Raw genomic sequence first — 23,681 nt, 5'->3', positions numbered from 1 at the left:
AATTAGAGGCAGAAAATACTTTAGAAATATCACAATTTGTGGTAGATTAGCAGTCCTATTCCTTAGGTTTACACATCACTTTCAGAAGCTTGGAGCACTCAATTCGATCAATGCTTGCAATTTAAAAACAGATTTAATTCTGCCTACACTTCTACTGCTACGTATTAGTACCTTTCAACCATCAATCTTTTCTCTGTGTTTTAAAAATACAACAGATTCTACAAGGAGAAGCTTTGCTGTATTGTTCTGATTATAGTACTTCAAGTGTAAGCACATGAGGCCCATTCCTTCATTATTTAAAGCATATTTCTGGCTAAAAATGAGAGCAGTTCTGTTGCAAAAATAAAATGAAGAGTAATTTCAACTAAGATTCCAACACTAAAAAGTTAGCTTAATTTTCAGTATAACATTGTCAGGTTAGTTACTTGAAGGCAGTGTTAACATCATAATTTCTTACCATATGCCTCCTCTATACGGGCACAATAAGGATTAACACCAATTCCATTTTGCTTAGATTCTTGCTCTCCATGTCGTAAAATGTTTTCAAGTCCATTCAAAGCCACCTGGACTATTTTAGAATCCATCACAGTCAAAAGATCACAGAGGGGCTTGGTACAACCTAACGCCACCAAGTAACTGTGGTACAGTAAGTAAAAAAGGGGGAACAGATTCAGTACAGCACACATATTTTGCTACAAAAGTGATCCAAGACTGATCTTAAACTTTTACTAGGACATCTTCCCAAGCAACGACGATAATGATGACATATTTCTAACATAGGGCTGGCCCACTAAGGTGGCTGCTGTGAACAGGGGATTCGAAAGCTGGCAGTTTGATGGGAGGCACCTTCTGCCTGCCTGCCACCCACCCAGTTGCTTCATAATGCACCTCTGATCTTCTCATTCGCTAGGAGGCAAAGGGATAAGAGAAGTGGCAATTTACCTCTTCTGCCACCACAGCTGCCATGAGCAAGCAATCAAGATGGCAAAACTGAAGAAGATGACAGGGGTCTAGTGTGACCCTGGAATAGAATTGTGCTTCTGTACCCTCAAGGCTGATGACTGCCTTGCCCTTTCTCTCAGTCAGGCCCAGTCTGCACCCAGATTCAGCTGCTGCTTTTTCTGTCCTCTGCAGGATGTGCATGAATGGAAAAGAGTGGTCCGGAGCTTTGCCAAGAAGATGTTCTAGACCAGCACCTCTTCTCCCCTCTATACACTTCCTTTTCAACCTGCTGCCTTGTAACAAAGTTTTTCGAAGCAGGGAGGAATGTGAAGAGGGAAGAAGAAAGAAGAGGTGGACTAAGGTTCCCTGTGGGCGGGGGGACAACAAGCAGGTTGAATGGTGGTGGCAAGGTGCATGATGACAAGGGCAGTCTGCTTGACTTGTGCTGGGTTTGCCAAAAAAATCATTCACCCATACTTTGTAGGGTTTTACATACCACAGTAAAAAACAAAATTTTAAAGATACAACCTAGACACACATGTGTTAAATAATCTGAAAGATTTGGTGAACACCATTTTCCTGTTCCTGCAAAGAGACTTAGATTTAATCAAGATGATTAGTAATTGCTGTAAATAATGCATGTTCATTTCTGCACTTTTAAAAAAGTGCTATTTCTATTAACAATATACAAACACTGGACACTATCCTAAGCATGGTTTGTGCAAATGATCTTCCACATCTTTCTTAGGGCAGCTCCTCAAAAACCTAATGGAATGCAGGTTGAGACTAATTATTCACAGGTTCCCTTCCAAGCACTCACATGGATTAAAAAACACACTATAGCAAATCAATTTAAAAAACAAAGTTTCTTTCCTCCAGTGATTGAAAATAATAATCATAATAAACTTTATTTATATCCCGCCCTTCTCCCCGAAGGGACCCAGGGCGGCTTACAACATATTAAAAACAGATTAAAAACATAATTTAACCGCAAATAAAAACATATTAAAACACATTAACAGAAAAACAGCCTTGCTGACCTTTTGACTCTAAGATAAGAGTCATTAAGAAGACAATTCATCAGCACTTCACTCAGCCCCTCCCTTCACCAATGCAAAATGATAGCCTTTCTTTCACCTGCTGGGGGAAGGGAGGGGTCTGTAGGAGAGAGGATTGATGGACTGTTAGCCTGCTGCCCTCTCTCTCTCTCTCTCATTAAGGAGGCTGTTGTTAAAGAACTGTTCAGTTTTTAAAACTGATTTTAAAGGGATGCATTTTCCCCCTTCTCCAGGGATCAGCACATTCCTTCTCATCTGCAGGGGCCATTCGTGTTGAGTCAAATCCGTGTATAAATAGGCTGGACCTATATATTACACGGAGGGCTGCTGGCTAAGAAGAAATTCCCTGAAAACCACAAAGGCAGCTTCTGGGGCTGCAATCAAATCGAACTCTGTAATAAAACAGTTACAATCCAATGAAGTGAACAATCCACATGCTTACAGGGGGTGAATGTCCATCAAGGACTGGGTTTTTATGGCCTCTCCTCAGTAGCTCCTCATGCTAAACCCAATTGCTTAAGGCTTTTACAAACCCTGATGTACATACAGATCTGGCATACACAGAGCTATCTACATATTGCAACCTAATGTTTGAATATTTATGAAATTCTAACATAATCTATACAATATCCACTATTAGAAAAGAAATTCACAGTATCATTCAACCACCCAGCAAGTGAACAAGCTTATTGCAAAATGTTCATTGTAGATACTGCTTTGACTCAACGACAATGTATTACCTAATCTGTTCAGGAGTCCCTCCTGACGTGGCATTAGTGATGGCCCATGCTGCTTCCTTTATAGTACGAAATTCAGCTTTTTGAAGAATTTCAATCAATACTGGAAATATGTTTGCATCTATAACAGCCTAAGGAAAAAGTGTGGAATTAAATGGAAGTCTAATTTAACATAAAAAAGGGAACTTACAAGTAGACTTCTGTAAATAGTATGTTTTAAAAGATATTACTACAATGGAAAATTCATAGCAAATGCAAACAATTCTAGATTCCTTTACAAATATTGCCAATACATAATTTTCGTATCATTACCAGCAATGCTTTTCCTGCTTTTCTTGTAGAATGGGCAAGTTGAGAAAGGCCTCACAATTGCGTGTATGTGCAACCTCCTGATTTTAGAAATGGGCTATGTCAGAATGCCAGGTGCAAGGGAGGGCACCAGGATAAGGTCTCCTGTTATCTGGTGTGCTTCCAGGGGCATTTGGTGGGCCGCTGTGAGATACAGGAAGCTGGAATAGATGGGCCTATGGCCTGATCCAGTAGGGCTGTTCTTATGTTCTTAATTGTTCTCCAATAAGAGGGCACAGAAACCTTACAGTATGTTGATTCAACGTGAAGGGGGAAGGACTATTGTAAGAGATGGCAGACAGGAGCTGCTACAAGTTACATGTGTCATAAAAACAACCTTCCCAGCAAGGAGGAGAGAATGACTCTTCCCTCAGAGCAGGAACAAAGAAAATAACTACTTCACTCACAAGCATCCGAAAACCTTGCCCCCTGCATGGTAGAATCCCACCCTCCTTCAATGCCTTAGTTCAGTGAAAGGGATCCTTTGAGGCTTAAGTGATCTACATGAACAGCTGAGGCTGCAGTCGTCATGCTTACTTGGAAGCAATTCTCATAACAAGCAGCTTACAGGTAAGCTCTGCAGTTTGTTCTGCAAGACCTGACCCAATAGGATTGAATGCCTATGCTGGGGTTAAAATGCATACATGCACATGTGTATGCACACAGTTTCTAATGTCACTCCTCCTAGGGAGCAATAGCTAGCAACAGGTCCCAATACAGCAACAGGCATTTCGCCCCAGGGTGCCTCCATTTGTCAAGTTTCATCAAGTTTCAAATTCTAATGTAATGTAAAATCCATGTATTTTATCTTGTTTTAATTGTTTTAACTGTTTTGTATTTTTAATCTTTATCTGCTGTTTTGTATTTTTAACCTGATTGTTAGCCGCCTTGGGTGCCCTTCGGGGAGAAAAGCGGAATATAAATCGAATGAATGAATGAATGAATAATGAGGTAGAGCCCACATAAAGGAAAGATCTTTGGGGCCCTGCAGTAATTTTTGGCTCTATAAAGGACTCTACAGACCAAGAAGTTTGAGAACCACTGAAGCAGAGTAAGGTCAACATGAGCATTTAAAAGCTTTCATGATCAAGCTACTCCAATGTGATACAAGTGTGTAATTGTTAAAATGGTCTGCCCAGCACAGAGACAAAATAAATCCATCTTTTCTGGAGGTGATAGGAGGCTGCGAATCTTAGTAACATAGCATAATTTAGTGTGTGAAAACAGTCACAGAAAAGCATAAATGTAAGGGGCAGAAACAGCAAACTATTACCTGAATCTGAGCTCTGTTTCCCGCAGTAATATTAGAAACTGTCCAGCATGCTTCTTTCCGAATAGATTCCTTGGGACTACTCAGCAAATGTAAGAGACAGGGTAATGCAGAGCAATTAAGAATTACCTAAAATAATTTGAAAGATGAAAAGTTCTGCCTAAACAATGTAAAATAAAGATAGTCCATAGAGCTGAAATAAATAGGGTATTCATATGCATAGTTTATAACCTTAGTACTCTTTGTAGCTGTTATAATCTGTTTTCAATGTATGTGCAAGAATGACAACTGTATACTTCAGGGAAAAAGTTAGATCCCAATAAAAATATGAAGACACAGGAGCAAGTACACAAGTTGGGCTTCTAATGGACATGATGACATGATGAAAAAGAGGAAGGAGTGAAGTTGCTTATATATACATAAATTTAAAGGGCCAGATCCAAAGGCTGGTGAGCAAAAGGAAAACAACTACTAGCACTATTCTACAAACACTTGCAGAAGAATTGGGCAGTGCTCCATTGGTCCTTTAGCAGTTCCCACACAAGACCACCTCCTACAAGAAAATATTTGAATTTACAGGTGGGGCCTCTGTATCTGCAGATCTGGCTCAATGTGGGTCCCCCAGACCCATGTTGAGTCCAAATTTGCGCAACCTAAGCCCTCTGGAGGCAACCAGAGCTACGCTCTGATCGCCTCCAGAAGGCTTTCTTGGATGAAAAAATGCTACTTCTCAAGGGAAACCGGAAGTGACTTTTTATGCCATATAAGGCATTCTGAGGCCCTGGGAAACCCCTGGAGGCATTTTTCAGTGGAAAAGGCAGTTCTGAAGCCTGCAGAAGCCAGGCAGACTTCCACAGCCTCTGTGGGCTTCAGAAAGCCTTCCAGGAGCTATCGGAGCACAGTTTTGGTTGCCTCCGAAGGGCTTAAAGGTGTGAAAATTGCTGGTTTCATTATCCGTGGTTTTCGGTATCTGCAGGGGTCCAAGAACAGAACTCCCATGCATAACGAGGCCCCACCTGTAGCTTTACTTTTCTCATGTAACACTCAAAGAGAATTATAAGATTGTCTTTTGGTCACCAAAAGACACTCTCCCTCAAAATCTTATATTTACCTGACAGCAAGTCCACTGAACACAGTGGGCCTTACTTATCAGCAGGCATATATAGAATTGTGCTGTCAATGATCTGTTCTGAAGTAGTAGGAATTCAACTTTGAGGAGTTGCTGAATTTTGAAAAAAAGTTTACAAACTGGGCACCTTGCTGAAGAAACAAAACAAATTAAAAGTGGTGTTTCAGATTCAGACAAGCGAGGAAGCCCAAGGACAAATTAGAGCACACACAAATCTTACATTACACTTCTATTTTCTTACATTTTATGCAAGGGTTCAAACATCTTCATTTATGCTAAGCCATAACATAGCTTGCATTTAAGGATAACCAAACACTCAGAGCAACAAAGGTTTTGCTTCAGACACAGTAAGTAAAGCAAATTAACAGGATAATTAATTTGGTGTCCTGTAATTTTACACTTTGCAGAGCGGGATAATATTCACTGAAATAGTTTCTGTTGCTGAAAAGAATGCCAGTTGACCCTGTTTATCCGCGGATTTTATATCCACAGATCTGGGTCAATGAGGATCCCCTGGGCCCACAGTGAGCCAGACTTGGCCCAACCTGAACCCTCCAAGCATGACCGGAGCTGTGCTCTGGTCACCTCTGGAGGACTTTCTGAAGCCCACAGAGGCTACGTGCATCTGTCACGGACTTCAGAATGGTCCTTACGGGCAAAAACTCATGGCTTTCTATTTCCCTCAGGAAACTACAAGTGAAGTTTTAATGCCAAGGGAAACAGGAAGTCAAGTTTTTTTTCTGGTCACCTCTGGAGGGTTTAAAAGTGCCAAAACATCGGATTTGATTATAAGTGGTTTTCGGTATCCACAGGAGGTCTAAGAACGGGCACCTCGCAGATACTGAGGCACCACCTGTACACCTTTTAGGCCCAAAACTGTTCAAGTGTACATAGAAAAGATTTCTTCCCATAGGCCTATATAATACAAATACTGGAATTAAATCAAGTTTAGCATCAAGTAAATGCAATGGATTTTAGGGTGTAAAAGATTTTAGATATCGACATTAACAGTTTCAATTTTACATTTCAATTTTAACATGTAATATTAAATTTAACATATCAATTTTACAAGTTGAAAAGTTCCACTTACCTGTGTTTGAATATCATCACCAGTCACAATATTTCCAACTGCTCTTAATGCAGGAGATACCACCTTGTAGTCATTGTGCCTTGAGAAAAAATAAGTCTAAAATCATTTGAGGTTATCATACATATAAGGGTTAAAGGTGAAAAAAAATCACACAGTTGCTGATGCAGTAAGCCCCTTTATATGATCAGATTAGCTTGCATGCAACTACTACTGTATATAGTACATTTCAATTGTTTATAAAGTGCTCTACATATTATCTTAGTATAGCCTTGTAAAGTTAGAACATTATTATCTGTTCCCCTGATAATTGGACAAAAAGGAATTTTTTTAAGTGGTGGATCTTTAGCATAGTGGATATTTAGCTTGGGGATTGCAATAGTCTTTCAGCCCGTGCAGTATCTTTTCCAGTGGCCATTTGCTGGAGTTTTTTCTGCCCCTTTTTTTTTTTTAAAAGACTGAGCACCTTTTGGGGGCAAGAAAACAATTTATTAAAATTACATAAGTTGCCTTGGGAACTTTTTTTGTTAGAAAGCAGTATATAATCTTAATAGTATTTCCATATTGCAGACCAGGGGTGCAAGTATGACACAGAACAGACACTTCCAAAGGACCTAAGTAGTATTGGCAAGATTGGAACTAGATTTATTAATTTGTACTTTTTAGGAAGTATTTTCACTGTATGCTGCGCAAAGTCACTAATGAATGCTTCTCTTCTGGGTCTGTTGCAGGAGATACACAGATACTCCTTTAAAAAGGAACATCACCTCCCCATAATGTTCTCTGCAATGTCAGAAGAACATAATGTTCTCTGCAATGTCAGATATTGTGGGACTATTACTTCAGCAGAAAAAAAGTTGGGTGTTTTGTATGCTTGAGATACAGCTAAAGATAGAACAGCACATAAATACTGAGTTCAGACATAACACAAAATCACAGTTTGTATAATCATAGTTAAGAACCCACACTCTAGTTTGAACTTCCAGGCACTCAGCAAGCAAACTATGGCTCAGAGCTGCTTGCTATGCCTCCACCTTAGAAATTCACTGCTGCCACAGTGCAGAAGCCTCTTGAAAGTGCAATGGCCCTAACTGTGGTTTACAAAACACCTCAAAAATATGGTTTCAGATTTTGGTTTCTTGGCCCAAAGCCAATCAATTTGTAAGCAACCTCAGATCCAGAGATTAAAACAAACTAGGATTTATCACTGCATCTGAGCACAAAGACGTTTTTTCTGGAGAGCTAAATTAAGTCATTGCGCTTGTGCTTAAAGTACTATGGCTCATTACTAAGAAACACAAAACATTGGAAAGGCTTTCAAGACCAACGTTTTTCATGTTCTGCTATATGGAAATGAGAAAGATTTACAGCCTAAACTTGGTTTATTTGTGAAGCAAGAGACCAACACTTCCAACCAGCAATTTCAATCTTTAGCATGATTGGCAATGGTAATAATTTAAAGAAATTAAGTTAGTATGTTTTACTACAAAGCAAATTAAATTATTTGGAATAATTTGGACTATAACATTTATTACTCTGTCTGATCATATTATGTCACGGAAGTCTGATGACACACATAGACAAAAACAGAAATGAAGTTCAATCACACAACTAAAATGAAAGATGTTTGGACTCTGACTTTTCTTTTAATATTATATAATATACAAACATTTTATAGACACAGAGACACACCTAAAAATAGGCTAAGCTGGCTATGTGTTTGCCCTGTTTTTAGAGGTTCCCCCTTGGTTTCTGGCTGAGCTCACCGAACAGAAAGTATTATAAATGTTGAAAAAGGCACAGGCAGCACCAATGCAGGGCAATGCCTCAATTCAGGTTCCTAAGGCAAGGTTAGGACTGTGGGATGGAGGGGGTGGATGAAGAGGCTAGATCTGAAAAGTATCACCATCCATATCTTTGACTTAAGATTCCAAATAAAAGAGCTTTTTAAATAAAGAGACTTACATCAGTAGTTCCACTAATCTTCGGCAGACTCCAGAATCAATAACTGCTTGAATTTTATCATTTGGTCCATCTGAAAGGTAAGACAGGGCCCAGCAAGCATCTGCTAATACATCTGGATCACTGCTAAACAGCAATCTTGACAGGACACCTAAGCAAGGACGTACCTTAAAAAAAAAAAAGCAGGAACAACAACAACATTAGCCTTTTGTTCTATTTATAAATTTCATGTTGAACTACCTACCTTTGTAAACATAATTATAAAAAGCTGAAAACAATTCCTTGAATGGTATTAAATCATCTTGGACCTAAATCCTAACCAACTTTCCAGCAGTGGCATAGCAATGCCAGTAGGACGTGTGCTGCATCATGCAGTTAGGTGGCACTCGCGGGGACCTTCTCAAAGTAAGGGAATGTTTGTTCTCTTACCTCTGAGCTGCATTGCCCTTATGGGCTGGAAAGTGGGTTAGGATTGCGCCCTTAATGTCATAAAAATATCTTATTTTTAAAATGCAATTAAAATCTTACCTTCCTCAGTACCTTTCAAAAAGTACATGTGTGCCCCCACATTCACGGGGGTCCTTTTCCAGAACCCTCCCGGTTTCCTGAAACTGCAGACATGGGTGAACATCTGCACCCCCACCTTCCAGATGAGAGAGGAGCTCTGCACCCCTTGTCTCCAGAGGGTCCTCTGAGCGCAGCAGAGGCTGCAGACAGACATCCGCGGCCTCTGCAGTGTTCAGACTGAGCTTAGCAGCTAAAAATATGTGACTTCTGGTTTCTCAGAGAAACCAAAGTGACATTTTTAATGCTTTATAAGGCCCTCCAGGGTTTACTCAGACTTCCCAAGCACTAAAAAGTCACTTCTGATTTCACTGTGAAACTGCAAGTCACGTGTTTTTAGCTGTCGAGCTCAGTCCGAGTCCGGCAGAGACCATGGACAGACATTTGCCGCCTCTGCTGGGCTCAGAAGACCCTCTGGAGGCGAGGGGAGCGGGCATGCGTGGGTGGGCTCCTGCAGACCTGATCAGCAGATGAAGGGGGCCACCTGTATCTAAATCTATAACCCATTTATTCCAGAACAGCTACAACTTAAAGCATTGTTTTCTACAACCTTTGTCCCAATAATTTTAGTGTTTGTGACCGACTATATCCAGCGCAACAGTTATGCAAATTTAAGTCCAAATAAGAGCAAGGGGATTTCAACACACATAACTGTAAACGTTACTGAGGTTTTTATTATGACATTTCTAGGGTTACCTGAACACCATGCATTTCCCTAGACAGTCTGCACCTTAAACATCCCAAAATATCAAAAACTGCTGCCCACTCACTAAATTTTTTTTTTTTTTAATTTGCTGTAACTCATGGTGTGTGTGTGTGTGTGTGTGTTTCTTGGTTATTCATTAGGATTAGACTTTTAAAACAGAAGTTAGAATTACTACAAGTGTCATGTTATGCTCTACCAATGGCAACTCTGTTTTAACAGTTGGGTATTGTATTTACCGTATGTAAATCAAATATACTGTATTTACACTGTATTTACTGTGTATAAGTAAAAAAAAATTATACCTTAAACTTGGCCCTGGCAACATGGGTCAACTTATATGTATGTCAACACTGTAAATCAAGCTTCTAGGAGCAGCTACTTGGTGAGGTGGGGATGGGGATGAGGTGCAATTTTACTTACCTATAATTGTTCTGAGGCAGCAACAGAAAGCAAACAAAAAAGGTAGTCATATTAGCTTCTTCTCCAAACAGTAAGAGAAATGAAGGTACTTAAGGGAATTCTAGTACATATGAGGCTTGCTGCCTTAGACGTGCAGCACTGTACTCCTCACAAAGCTTACAACTCTCACAAGCATCTTCATCTCCCTTCCTATTTGAAGAATATAAAACAGCTCTTTTTTTCTTCATGCTGCTGCCTCTGAATAATTCCTGGTAAGTCATTTTCAAAGAAGTCCACACACCCCTAAGTTGTTTAAAAAAAACACACACAAAACCCGACTTATCTGAGGGTCATAGAAAATGCCATTATTTTGGGCTCAAAACCTGCCCTTATCTGCAAGATCAACTTATACTTGAGTATCTACAGTGCTACTGTTCTTGTAGAAGCTCCTTCTGTGAACGAAAGACAGTTGCAGTCATGAAAGAAGTTCTTGTGTAAGTATGACTCTCCTTCCATGTATGTATGGACTAAGGGCCCCATCCTAACCAGTACACGCCGGCTCACTGTTGGTGCACACTGTCACAAATGTGCCGTAAGGCATGTGTGCGGGCCCTAGCACCAGTGGAGCACCAGAGCTCCGCCGCCTGATTGCATGGACTGCCGGGCAGCCGAGAGGTAGGTGAGGGTGCGGGGGAAGGAGGTGTTCTGGGGGGGGGAGTGACTCCACTCAACATGAAGGCTCTGAATTCGATGCTGAACTTTGGGTTGTTGTAGAATCGAATAGCCCCATTGCAGGGCTACTCACTACCTGGGTGAAGGGGACAAAAGTTCCCTTCTCCTGAGGAGGTGGCAGTGGCTGCCTGGGGTGTGCTGGATGCAGCAGCAGCCATTTTTGGCATTGCTGCAGTCCCGTACACCAGGCAGCTCAGGATTGTGTTGCCCACCTGCTTTTTCAATCTATAATAAAAAGAATTATCTATGCTGTAGTTGCCAGGATCCCTTATGATTAACCCAACAATTAAAACTCTAGAAAGATTTTGCTCTATTTGAGAACTCATGGTGTATCAAAGCAATGTATGTTTTTAATCATTACACCATCTTCACAAAGTGAAATATGGAACCTACCTTGCTAAAATCTGGAGGTGGATTCTTGCCTCTACAGAGGTTTGAAAGTGCCCAGACTGCATTTCTGGTTGTCGTAAGTCTGTTAGAATGCGTTAGTAGTCTGTCAAGATAAAAACACCTTTGAAATAAGTATTGCTTCTTATTTGCACAGGAGTGACCCAACTTTAATACACTGAAATAACTATTTTCTAAAACAGAAATTAACATTTGAACTAGTCATAATTTCTCAAAACTCTTTTGAAAAAATATAAAGAAATGAAACCAAAATGCCAACATCTGAATTATGTAACTTTATAACTAGAAATTATCAAGCTGTTAATTAAAATAAGTAATGAAGTCTAAATATTCAAAAGCTTAGGTCTACATAACATTTATTCATTGTGAGAGCTGGTTAATACTTACTGTAAGAGCGAGGGAAGTATTCCACAGCTTAAGACATAATCTCGACATTCTGCATTGTCTCCAGCAATATTACCAAGAGCCCACACTGCCTTAGAAACAAGAGTATTAAAGTAAAATTCATACATTCACTTTAAAAACCCATTATACAGCAAACCTTGATTCTTCTACACTGCAGTTCTTACATTCAAAAAAAAAAAAAGCAACACACTTTGCAACATATACAAAATGGCTTGGATCCAAAGATGGGCTTGGGCATGCCAAATGGAATCTTTGACTTCTTCCATTTAAATGACAGATCCCCATGTTGTATTACAAACTGCTTTTCAAAGTTTCCTCAAACCTTCCCCCGACACTCTGAGGATACAGCAGCAATTGAGGAAATTATCATGCCAGAGGTCACACCTGCCAAGTATAAAGCAACCTTGCCAATGTCATGGGAAACTCAAAAGGGGCGGCCCAGATCGGGCACCTATGCTATTATGATCCATTAGAGCTGTCTCCTGTGTATTAAGACTTTTTTTTACCAGCAGGCAGGTGTGATTAGTGCATTGACTGAATTTAAGAACATATATAATTAATGCTATCTGAGGTCAATGGGTATTTTTTCCTGAAATATGTCATTTATAACAAAATACTTTTATCAGGTTAAGCATGCATGTTTACTAAAATTAACTGTTCATACTGGAATAATATTGCATATCTTATGTGGCAAACCCCAAGATTAGTGCTCCCTATCCATTTTAGAAAATAAGGAGTTCCTAAGTTCCCAAAATAAGACTACACTGTAAAAACATTATGTTGTAAATACATAAAATACTATACCATGTTAATGCTAAAAACTCTTTTTATAAGACTGTACATTTCTCTTGTCCTGAAAAGCTTCAGAGCCCAACAATTGAGTACCATTCATTAAATGTTTGTAATTTAAAAAAGAAAAATCACAAAAAGTTACCTGTTCCTGGACATCTTCATGTTCAGAATTCAGCAACTTAATAAAAATTGGGACCGCTCCAGTCTCAATTACTACTTTAGTGTGCAGAAATGTTCCAGATGCGATATTTGTAAGAGCCCAAGCTGCTTCAAACTAGAAAGGGCAGGGGAGAAATTGATAAACAAAAGACAATATATGTTATAGACTTTGCAAAATTTTCAGAAATAAATTTTAACTTTATTTTGCAGATATCTTATGCTAAAGAGAAAACAGCACTATCCATGAGGCAGGAAGGCACAGTCTGAAATCCCTGCTCAGCTACCTAGTTTCCTTGGTGACTTTGGACAAATCACTGCATTTCAGTGTAAACCACCTCATAGCAGTGTTAAAAAATAAGAAGTACTCATGCCCCAGTTCTCTAAGCTCCTGGGAGGAAGGAAGGATGCAGATGTAGCAGTGAATTCAATTAAAATGTACTGGTTTAAAGACAGATCATCATAGGATACAGTTGTAATTAAATATTTATTTAAATTATATAATTAATATAATTAAAATATAAATTAAAACAAATATTTTATATGAATCAAAAACTGTATCTGAAACTACACAAGAGACAAAGACTAAACTAGCAGTATTAAAAGGAAGAAATCTCAGTGACTATTGCAATGTCCAGCTTACATAGGCTGCAATCCTAAATACACCTCAGTGGAAATATACCTCATTAAACATAATGGATATTACTTCCGCATTAACTTGGCAATGATTACACTGTTAATGATACACTGGAGTAAATGTTAACAGACCATCAATAATCCTTCCTGATGCAGAGAAGGGCTGTAGCAGCAACTACCAATAACACGATTCAAACAATTGTTTCTGGATCATTAATACAACACTCTTGGCCGCTCCAGCAAGTCTTGCAAATGAAAGAGAGAAATGGCACTATCTACCTATTAAAGAATTTGAAATATTAGACATACTACAGTACATGTTATCAACTCACCTGAAGAGTGCAATTGTCATTCTTTTCTAGAAATTTCACAAATCGCTGCACAACTCCTGGTTTTTGTATGACTTCATCTATTGGAGGATTTGGTTCTGAAAACAAACATTTATAGAAGTGATGAGAACAGAAGTTCTCAGGATTAACATTTTAATTTTGAGGAACATTCAGCAAAACAAAAGGGCAATTACAGAAGCATCAGCACAGCAAAGCATGTGATATTGTGACTAGTGTTGAGTGTGAATGAGAAAACCCACTCACCACTAATCTATAAAGCTCACTAAATATCCTTATGCAAGTCATTCTCAGTTTCAGTGAGCTCACAGGAATAGTCATATAAGAGTTCCTTTGAAGAGCAGAGTGCAAATGTAACTAATAATCTAGAGCAGTGGTTCCTAAACTTTTTTGACTGGTGGCTCCCTTGACCTACTGGTCACAACTCCCCATTAGGGTTTCAATCCATACATTGTACAGGGCAGCATGTTTATCGTGAGGATTCTGCGGCTCCCTTGGCTAATTTACATGGCTCCCTGTAAACCATGGCTCACAGTTTGGGAACCAATGATCTAAAAGGTTTTTTTTGTCTGGTTTTTGTAGGAAGCAAGCTAAACTATTAAGTAAGAAAATGGTAATTAGATCATTATCATGGCTAACTAATGTTAGTAGGTGTATTCTCCATGAATTTCTCCAACCCTTTTTTCTAACCCACTATTGATCACCATATGCTGCAATAGCCAATTCCATAAATTAAATGAGGCACATTATGAAGAGGTTATACTACCATATGAAAGATCACAAACTGGAAATTTGTGCAGTTCTCTACAAGCAGATCTCAGAAAGACCACTCCAACATTGCCTCTCAGCATCCCAAAACTGAACATTCTTGCTTTCACCACCACCACCCCCACGCCGTTCCTATACTGGCATAGACTGAGACTGAGCACGTACACTGCCCTCCTGTGGCAGGAACAATTCATGGCTGCAGAAAGTAATTTGCAAGTCCTCAGACAGCCAGGGCTGACATCTGAGTGGATGAAAGAATAATGCTGACTTTGTTTGCTTCACTCAGCCAAGAACAAGTCCATGTGAAGATCTAGAGGGCAAATGGGATGTAGGAACAGCCTCTTGCCACCTAACTTATCAGTCTTTCATAACCATGTTAGCCTGGAGTGACAAACAAGGGCTGAAGAAGAAGCAGTCTCCTGCAATTATCACACTGTATTGACAGCTTGATTGCACTGGGCTCAGTGCGTCTTCTCTTAAGCCTAAGATAACCACCTGAAGCAATGACCTGTGAAGTACTGACAAAGAAGAATCTCCTCTTTGCTATGTCCTTCCTAACCCCATTATTTCTTAATAGCTCCCCAACTATCAATAAAGTATTAATAAAGTTTCAATTTTTTCCCCCAAAAACTTATACAACACTTTCAGTATTTAAGTTATAAAAATTATAATGAAAGCTTGCTCTACCAATTAATCAAATGAAGTGTTAGGTTTGAAATTATAATTCTAGTGAATACATCACAGGGAATTGTGCATCTAACAGCCCAATCTTGTGGGTGGAATGCAATGATGGATCTAGCAATCTGCCATCATATCCTATGGCCCAATGGCAACTCCAGAGAACTGGCACCAGTGAAAAAGCCCAGAAACCACACATGGGTGCCAGCAGCCTGAAGATCGCCCACTGTACCAGTAAGCTGTGGTGGAAGAGAGAGGACGGGGTGGATCTAGGTGCAACAGTAGCCTCTGGACCTATTGGATTTACGCAAACAAAAGAGCCAGCATAGGTCCGAGTAGGTTCATTGGACACCATGGAATGGCAGACTATGGAAATAAAACGTTTCTGTTCCCCAGCCAGTTGCGGGATGCAGTGGAAGCCTCACTGCTGCCCATGCATCACACAGGCTCTCAAAGTATAGCATTGGGCTGTTATATACTGTTCACTAGTTTAAATAAATGCCTCATTTAATAAATTATTTTAAAAGTCATAGGTGTTCTGAAGACACCACCATGTTTAATACATCACAGCGCATAAAATATCCTGGGGACAGCATAGCTGATACATACAATATCACTGTCAAACAAGCTGGCCTAAAAGCAGATTTCCAACTTACTTTTGCTTACAAAAGTCTTCTGAGCAAAGGTTCGGAGCAAAATCAAATTACAACAACAGGTGTCTCAATATACTTCCCATAAAAAGTTGCAAGTTGTCTTACATTAGTCGCTTAACAGACTATTTAAAACACACAGAGATGAATTATAAGGGCAACAATGAACAGTCAAATATATGAGAAGTATGCAAATATACAGGAAGTGGCACTATCCTGTCACTTTGATATTGTTAATATTGCTGTTTTCACAAAAGTATTTTTGGTGGTTACCATTATATCTGAATACAACCACTCACGTGATGAGAAGTAGATGAAACCGTTTAACAAGCTCTGCTAAAAAAAAAAAAGTTTCATTTGACCCACTGAATATGTACAGACGACATTAATACAGCATTGATTTACCTTTAGAAAGCAACTTCCGAAATCTCTGGGTCGCTGCAAGTTGTTGGTCAGGATCATCTGAGAAAACCATCTGCACCATATCACATGTAATTACATCTTCCTAAAAATGGAAAGTCATAATCACTGATTGCCCCTTAAAACATATTTGTCTACATACTTTAAATCAGTTTAGCTACTTACTTCAGGAAGAGGTACAGTAGAGCTAACGTCAGGATCCTGAATGGGACCTTCTTGCATCGACTCTTCACTTCCCAGGAGAGACACATTTCTACGTTTAAACAACTAAGAAAAAACATGAAAGATTTAGTTTTTGCCTGGGGGGGAAGGGTGTTCAAAGTTTGTTTGAAGTAAGGTTTATATAACCAAATATACATTTTTATTAGTTTCCCACTCTTAAAACTAATTTGATCAACTCAATTACTTAACTGTTTCTCATAAAATGAATCTATTGTGAATTAGAATCCTAAAATCACTTTGACAGCTTCCTTACAATTGTTGTGTTAAATGGAGTTCTTATCCAGTTGCAGTTTGCACAATTTGGCAATGGTCACATGCATTGCTGAAAACTGCTAAAGAGGTATAGGTGCAATTTGTACACAAGTGGGTCAGGCACATATTCCTGCAACACACACCTCTTAAATTTAGTTTATGTCAGAGAAATTGAAGGCCCAGAGTAGTATTGTGAACAGTGATGACTCTGAGGTGGCTCATTTTATGTATAAATCAAATGTTTATTGTATGTCGCACAGCCTTTTCCATTGTATTGTGAAATCTATTCTATTTCTTTTCTTTATTTACAGTCATCCGACCAGCTGATCACAAACAACAAAACAAAATACACAGAATTAAAACCAACACCCCGTTACACATATGTAAAATCATAAAATCAGAGATTTACACTCTCAATTTTCTTCCTTACCAACTGTGCAGCATAACAGAAGCGGGCAACCCTGAGTGATATATCTGAGTATACATCAGAAAGCAAAAAAGCAAGCTTTTCCTCCACCTGCATCCCCGTTTCAATACCGAAGATCGGGGAGATAAATTTAGATCTCAAATCATCATAGTATGGACATTGCAATACAATGTGGGCAGTTGTCTCCACCACATTTTGAGGGCAGGGGCACAGTCTCTCTGAGTAGGGGCGCCTTGCATAACGCCCAAAAGAACAGCTGATAAAAGTGCATTACACCTAGCTTTAGTAAAAGCAATCCTAAATTTAGGAATAACAATATTATAAAAATATCTGGCAGGAGAAAACGCAAGAGCTTGATCCCCAAGAAAAACATACACAGAAAGTCTGGCTCTCGCAGATCTCAATTCAAGGTCTACCAACCTCTGACGCAAAATTTCTTTTGCGTCTCCCAGGCTCATCATCATTAAACACTCTGGGGAGAGATCGCAGAGTTTGAAATGATCCAAGCACCTTTTTTCCCAGGTGCCTACAAAAGAATCCGAAAAGATCAAATAAGTAAAGTTATCCTGTCGCGAGAGAATCTTCAAAAAATAATGTAAGGCATTTAGCCACATCGACATCTCTATACTTGGGGTGTTCGGCACACATCGGAGAACATACATCAATTGGCGCAAAAATTTGGTCTGGATCACCTCCAAAGACCTGGTATTCAAATATGGGGCGATCTCAGAGCCATAGAGCAATTGAACCCTAGTTTTAGCAGTGTGCAGCCTTAAAGCCGCAGGAAGAAATTTGGCGCCTTTAGATGAATAAAAACAATAAATGGCACCAGATGTTTTCTGTGCTAATTGACCGACATAGTTTTTGTGGGCCAAACGGTCTCCTTGATAATGAAAGATCACCCCCAGGTATTTTATTATTTTAACCTGCTCAATGGGTTTCCCATTAAGGAGCCATCAAAAGGCCTTATAACGTCTAGCAAAAACCAGCACCTTTGTTTTATCAGAATTTATAATTAATTCCTCCTGTGAACTGACCAGGGCTAGATGGCGAAGAGCTCTCCTCATGCCGACCTGTGTTCTTGATAATATAAGCACATCGTCGGCATATGCCAGAACAGGAACATGACGATCAGCAAGCTTTGGAGGATGTAAGGCCAGATCATCAAAAGAAGTGATCAATGAATTTATATAAAAATTAAATAAGAGGGGGGCAAGAACACAACCCTGTCTAACCCCTTTATTAACCAAAATTGGATTCGTTAGATGACCATTAGATGAACACCTAATACTTATGCCAGAATTACTGTACAAGCTAACCATAAGCAGCAATAATCGATGGTCAATGGACGAAGCTGCAAACTTATCCCATAGCCTTGATCTAGGGATTAGGTCAAAAGCAGCCTTGAAATCAACAAAGGCTGCAAAAAGTCTAGAACCCCTAGTGGCCAGATGTTTTTCGACAAGAAATTGCTGCACTAAAGTTTGATCAAGGTGTGATCTTCCAGGGCAAAAGGCTGCCTGAATATCGGCTATAATGTCTTGAGATTCCATCCAGGTCAATAGCTTCTCTCTCAGATGCAAGGCATAAAGTTTACTGATGACATTGAGCAAGCTAATAGGCCTGTAATTTGAGGGAATTTCATGACCTCCTTTTTTATAAACGGGAACTATAATCGCCCAACCCCAATCAGAAGGCATATTAGCTGTTTCATCAATATACGAAAATAGGGCAGCCAAAGTTGGAGCCCACCAATCCTGATGTTCTTTAAGCAAATCACTTCTAATAAAATCTTCCCCTGGAGCTTTTCCACTTTTAACTCTCCTAATAAGAGAGACAACCTCCTCACTGGTTACAGGTTCCCAAGATGGGAGATCTTCAGCTAATAATTTAGATCTTAAATCTGGACAAGGGGGTTCCTCCGATGCATAAATCCCTTGAAAATGTTTCACCCATTCTGATGCTGTAATATAATTTGAGGCTCCCGAGGGAAACACCTTCAGTAGTGGATTAATTATTTGCCAGAAGAGAGATGTATTTTTCTGATTAGCTGCACTAATTAAATCTTCCCAATTTTTCTTAAAAAGATTTCCTTCTTAAATTTAATAGTTTCCTTAAATTGTTTTTTAAATTTTTTAAATGCACATAATGAACCTCCAATTGAGATTCTCTCGCCAAAATCAAAGCAGCAGTAACCTGCTTCTTCAGGATCCTACATTCAGAATCATACCAGTCATAAGATCTACTTCTCTGACTAATATTGTTGCGCGTATAACTACTTAAAAAAGGCTTTAAGGCAGCAACAACATTATTATAATGTGACAAAGGATCACCTTCCTTAGCTATAATTGCATCCCTAAAGCCCATTACCCGCTCACAACTCAAAAGCCCTTGAATTTTAGCACTAACCTGACTGGTCCATTTCACACAACTTGTCACAGGACCTAAATGGTCAGTAGGGTGATGATCTCTCTTGACTTAAACTGCTCAACTGTTGAAAATTTGAGTGATAAAGGGAGATGGTCGCTCTCTGATCTACTGAGTACCCTAAAATCCAACAAATCCGGTAACAACGACCTAGAAATTGCCACATAGTCAAGAAGTGAGGGTTTAGTCCCCTTCCAAAAGGAACACACTGCTGGGTGATCCTCCGGCCATGAGCCGTTAAGGATTATTAGATCTTGCTTTATGCAGCATTGGGCCAAAAATAAGCCCTGACGATTACACCTACAGTCGTTAGAAACCCATTTGCGCAATGGAGGAGGGTCAGAAAAAGTCGGGGGGAAAGCTCCAAATTTTGTAAAAAGTTCCAAATCATTTTTGCCCATTTTTGCATTAAAATCTCCCAAAATGACCACCTGAGCAGAAGGATATGCCTCTTGGATCTCCCCGAGATGCTTCTCAAAATTGATCCATATTTGCCTTAAGGTGGTTAAACCCACAAGTGGCGGGAAGTACACATTTACCAAAATTAAGGGAATTGGCTGTAAATTAAGTTTTACCACCAGAGTATAACGGTCAAAAGCGGGCAAGGATTCCACTACAATAGACAAATTCGTAGAAACCAATGAAAGTAATCTCCCCTTAAGTCTACCCCTTCCCAAACCAGGGACCGCCGGAGTTAAGAAAGCTCTAAAGCCATCTACTTGGGGGGGGGAGGGGGAGAGGAAAGCCAGACTTCCTGAAAACACAAAACATCCCATTTCTTGACGAAATCAAAAAAATCAGACTGCCCAAATTTCCCGGCCCACCCCGCCACATTCCATGAAACAAGATGAAGTACATTAGCTGCTCTCAGGTCAAATAACCACTGAAGGAGCCTGACTATTTGCAACAGAGGAGATGGTAAAACTAATATCGGCTGCCACACAGGGATTCAATACAGGGTCACAGCCCCCACATTTCTACAGGGAACCCCATTGGAAACTCTTTGAATCCCAACTGGGCTTGAGCCCAACTCCACAACAGGATACAAGTTTGCAGTTTTTGGAGAACCCTGAGCTGGACAATCCAAAATTGTCTGATCATTGCCAGATGAAGGTTCAACAGCCTCCAACACAGTCAAATTACTAGATAGATGACTTTGCTGTAAAACATCAGTTTCTATTAATCCAGGGGTTTGACATCCACTTTGTGTAGATAGGAGCACCGAGCCATGGGCAACAGACGCAGACTTTACTTCATCCAGGGTATTCTCTCCAACCTGAGAAGGGAGCAACAGAGAAGTTGAAGAAAGAGAAGATATCATGGACTGTTCTTTAAAGTCCATTAGACACTGTAGGTCTGGATGAAAAGTCCTAGGAGCAGGTATCTGCTTCACAGCTACCTCCATATCCATCAAATCTTCTGGAGAATCATCCTGTTTCTGGAAAGGAGTAGAAGCTGATGTGTCTTGTATGTTTTCAAAGTACTGCACCAGCTCTTTCAAGGCAGAAATCAAACGCTCCTGTTCTAGCAGAGCTAGCTCTGAAAATGACTCTTTCAACTGAAGTTCAAAAGTGGGGTCCAAGAGTTGTGAATCCAGATGCTCAAAAGTTCTAGGCCTAATAGGAGAAACCTCTGCCCTCACTGTATCAGGATGTCTAACTCCCCAAGATTGAGTAAAAGTAATAATGGGAGGTTCATAATAGACTTTCTTAGGTTGTATTCCAAAATGATGTAAAAGAGAAGATGACTTAAGAAGCATTTGAGGTATAACATCCTGTCAAAAAGACAACAGGACATTTTGCCAATTGGGAGAAGAACTTAATTTGGTCACATTCTGCAAGTCCACTTCGTGCAAATCACAGCATAAAAGACTGCTCAGAGAAGATTTTGCTCTGAATTTTGTGTGCCATCTGCCATAGTTTAACTGGCTTTGAAAAATGGAGAGGGAGATCTTGCAAGGTTGCAATTTTCTTCCTGTCCTCACTTCCGACGTTGAGGGAACAACAGGAATGTCACCCACACAGGGAGGCCTGCCCTTCACTGTGAGTGTTTTCAACTGACGACACAAAGCCTCTAACTTACAGGCCATAGCCTGCTGGCCTCTGAAGATAGTAAGCAGAGTTTGTGAGATAAGAGCACATTGTTTGCCAGACAGGGCTTTCAGTTCCTTGAGACCTATCCATTCCAAATTGTCTGTGCTGGTAGCTGCATTACACACAGAGCTGGAATTCAACGCCCCCTTGAAAGCACCGGAGGATAATGGCGTCTCACTCCTCTCTCCAGGATGACTTAATGTTTGACTCCCTTCTTCTACCACCTCAGCACCCTCTGAGATTAATTCCACAGTCTTACTCACTTTTCCATAATTAAGTGGACATTCCGATAACAGCAGCTGTTTAGAGACCTTGACGCTGCGTTTCTTCTTCAGGGCGGTTTCCCCGGAGGCAGCTGGGCTGGTTCTCTGTCGTTTACTTCGTTTCTTCATACTTACAGATAAAAGCTGATTTCTTATCCCCAATAGGGACATTTGCAAACCAAAACACTTGGCTTGCAAAACTGCATTCAGAGGTGCCGCAGAAAAGAAAATATTGTAATAAGGCACACATAAACAGGAGAAAAGGAAGTTTTTTAGACGGAGCTCAAGTAAACGTGTGCAGCCCCAGAGGCAGCCACCTAGCCAGCGAGAAACTTCCTAGCCGTGAAATCTATATAATGTGTGTGCAACCATTTTCTTATTACAAAGCAGAAAAAGGTACACCTGTTAGCTAAAGATGTTCCTACTTAGGAATATGTATGAACTTGTCTTTTAGCATGTTGTGTTAATGAGATCCTAAAGAGCAGTGCAAGTTCTACAGTATTTTATAACGAGCATTACCCAGACCTATCAATACACAAAGATGAAATACTGCTGGATGCTTATAACAGGCTAACAAGTTCTGGGGACAACATTTAATGAAAACCAACAACTAAAGACACCTGGGTTAATTTTAACAAGCTACTGATCACTAAACATGACTATTACTTTATTACTGGTGTATTCAATTAAAACTGTGATAGGATGGTCTTTGTTGCTGTGAAAGTGTAAAAACACCATGCATCTTTATAAGAGTGTATTCTTTCATAGCTGACGTGTGTGTGTCAGGTATGTCAGCTGTGCACTGGGCAATTGCTCATTAGAAAAGAAATATATCTGAACTAGAAGCTGCTTGTGTTCCAGTCTATAATTGCTTCAGTTCAGAACCCAAGAGGAGCAGCTGGTTCCCCAACACTTCCATTGTAGGTCTGAACTAGATCTAGGTTTCAGCTTGAAAGCATTACATAAATAGAAACATTTAAAACTGTGACTGAGAATTAATCTTTATAGAAAGGTAGCCCAAAGCTCTGGAATTATATAGATATTTTCTGGAACAGTGGCCACAGCAAATCCATCATGGATCAAGAATGATGGTCTTGATGTGTCCCATTCAATACCTCTGAAAACTAGAAACTGGTAGAACAATATGACTATCATCATTCATGTTCTTCTTGTAAGGACCCCATGGTCTGCTAAAGTCACAAAAGTTGCAGACCAAGCCCACACTTTTCCATATACAGGGATGCAGGGCACACCAGAAGTTTCTGTACTTTGAGCAACCTAACCTGCTTTACTGTACTTACAGCACAAAACTATACTCTGAAGTAATCCCCAGTGAGTTCAGTAGGACTTATTCCCATGTAATTGTGTATAGGACTACAGCCTTAATGTTTAAAGACTCACTTGTTCTTCCCTTTTTTGTTTTCGAAGCTGAATACCTTCCTCTTCCCTTCGTCGTCGCATTTCTTGGGGATTGAGGGCATTGTTTTTATAATTTTTCATTCTGTAATTATCTTTTTCTGGGCTTGCCATGGTATCTACAATAAAGAGTAACAGAGCTTACACCAAACCCACAACTGATGACATTTTCTTCTTGTGATTGTCAGCAAGTTTGAGAAGAACCAAAAGATAAAATATGAATATGCACTGTGAACACGGGGGGGGGGGGGAAGAGACCCTCTACATCTTACGTCCATATGCAACATTTTATTATCTCACAGGAATTTCAGCTATCATATGGCTTATGCAAGCTTATTGAACCCCTCATTCTTACAGCAGTTTAGGCCATTTCTAGATACTCTTAAT

General features: G+C 39.8%; 1 protein-coding gene across 3 annotated transcripts in view; it reads right to left on the bottom strand.

Moving 5' to 3' along the window:
* KPNA5 (karyopherin subunit alpha 5) overlaps nucleotides 1-23,681 on the bottom strand; it is a 30,860-nt gene that overhangs the window by 3,999 nt on the left and 3,180 nt on the right. For all 3 annotated transcript variants that reach the window (XM_066613639.1, XM_066613646.1, XM_066613654.1), the window contains 12 exons: nucleotides 23,280-23,413; nucleotides 16,360-16,461; nucleotides 16,180-16,279; nucleotides 13,664-13,758; nucleotides 12,682-12,813; nucleotides 11,730-11,818; nucleotides 11,328-11,427; nucleotides 8,537-8,700; nucleotides 6,575-6,653; nucleotides 4,359-4,484; nucleotides 2,741-2,868; nucleotides 458-636 (listed from right to left, as the gene is read on the bottom strand). In XM_066613639.1, the coding sequence (XP_066469736.1) occupies nucleotides 458-636; nucleotides 2,741-2,868; nucleotides 4,359-4,484; nucleotides 6,575-6,653; nucleotides 8,537-8,700; nucleotides 11,328-11,427; nucleotides 11,730-11,818; nucleotides 12,682-12,813; nucleotides 13,664-13,758; nucleotides 16,180-16,279; nucleotides 16,360-16,461; nucleotides 23,280-23,413 (1,428 nt within the window). The remainder of the gene's footprint in view (nucleotides 1-457; nucleotides 637-2,740; nucleotides 2,869-4,358; nucleotides 4,485-6,574; nucleotides 6,654-8,536; nucleotides 8,701-11,327; nucleotides 11,428-11,729; nucleotides 11,819-12,681; nucleotides 12,814-13,663; nucleotides 13,759-16,179; nucleotides 16,280-16,359; nucleotides 16,462-23,279; nucleotides 23,414-23,681) is intronic.

The sequence above is a fragment of the Tiliqua scincoides genome, chromosome 1 (genome assembly GCF_035046505.1).
Source record: "Tiliqua scincoides isolate rTilSci1 chromosome 1, rTilSci1.hap2, whole genome shotgun sequence".
NCBI lineage: Eukaryota > Metazoa > Chordata > Lepidosauria > Squamata > Scincidae > Tiliqua > Tiliqua scincoides.
This window is presented reverse-complemented; position numbering and strand designations above follow the sequence as displayed.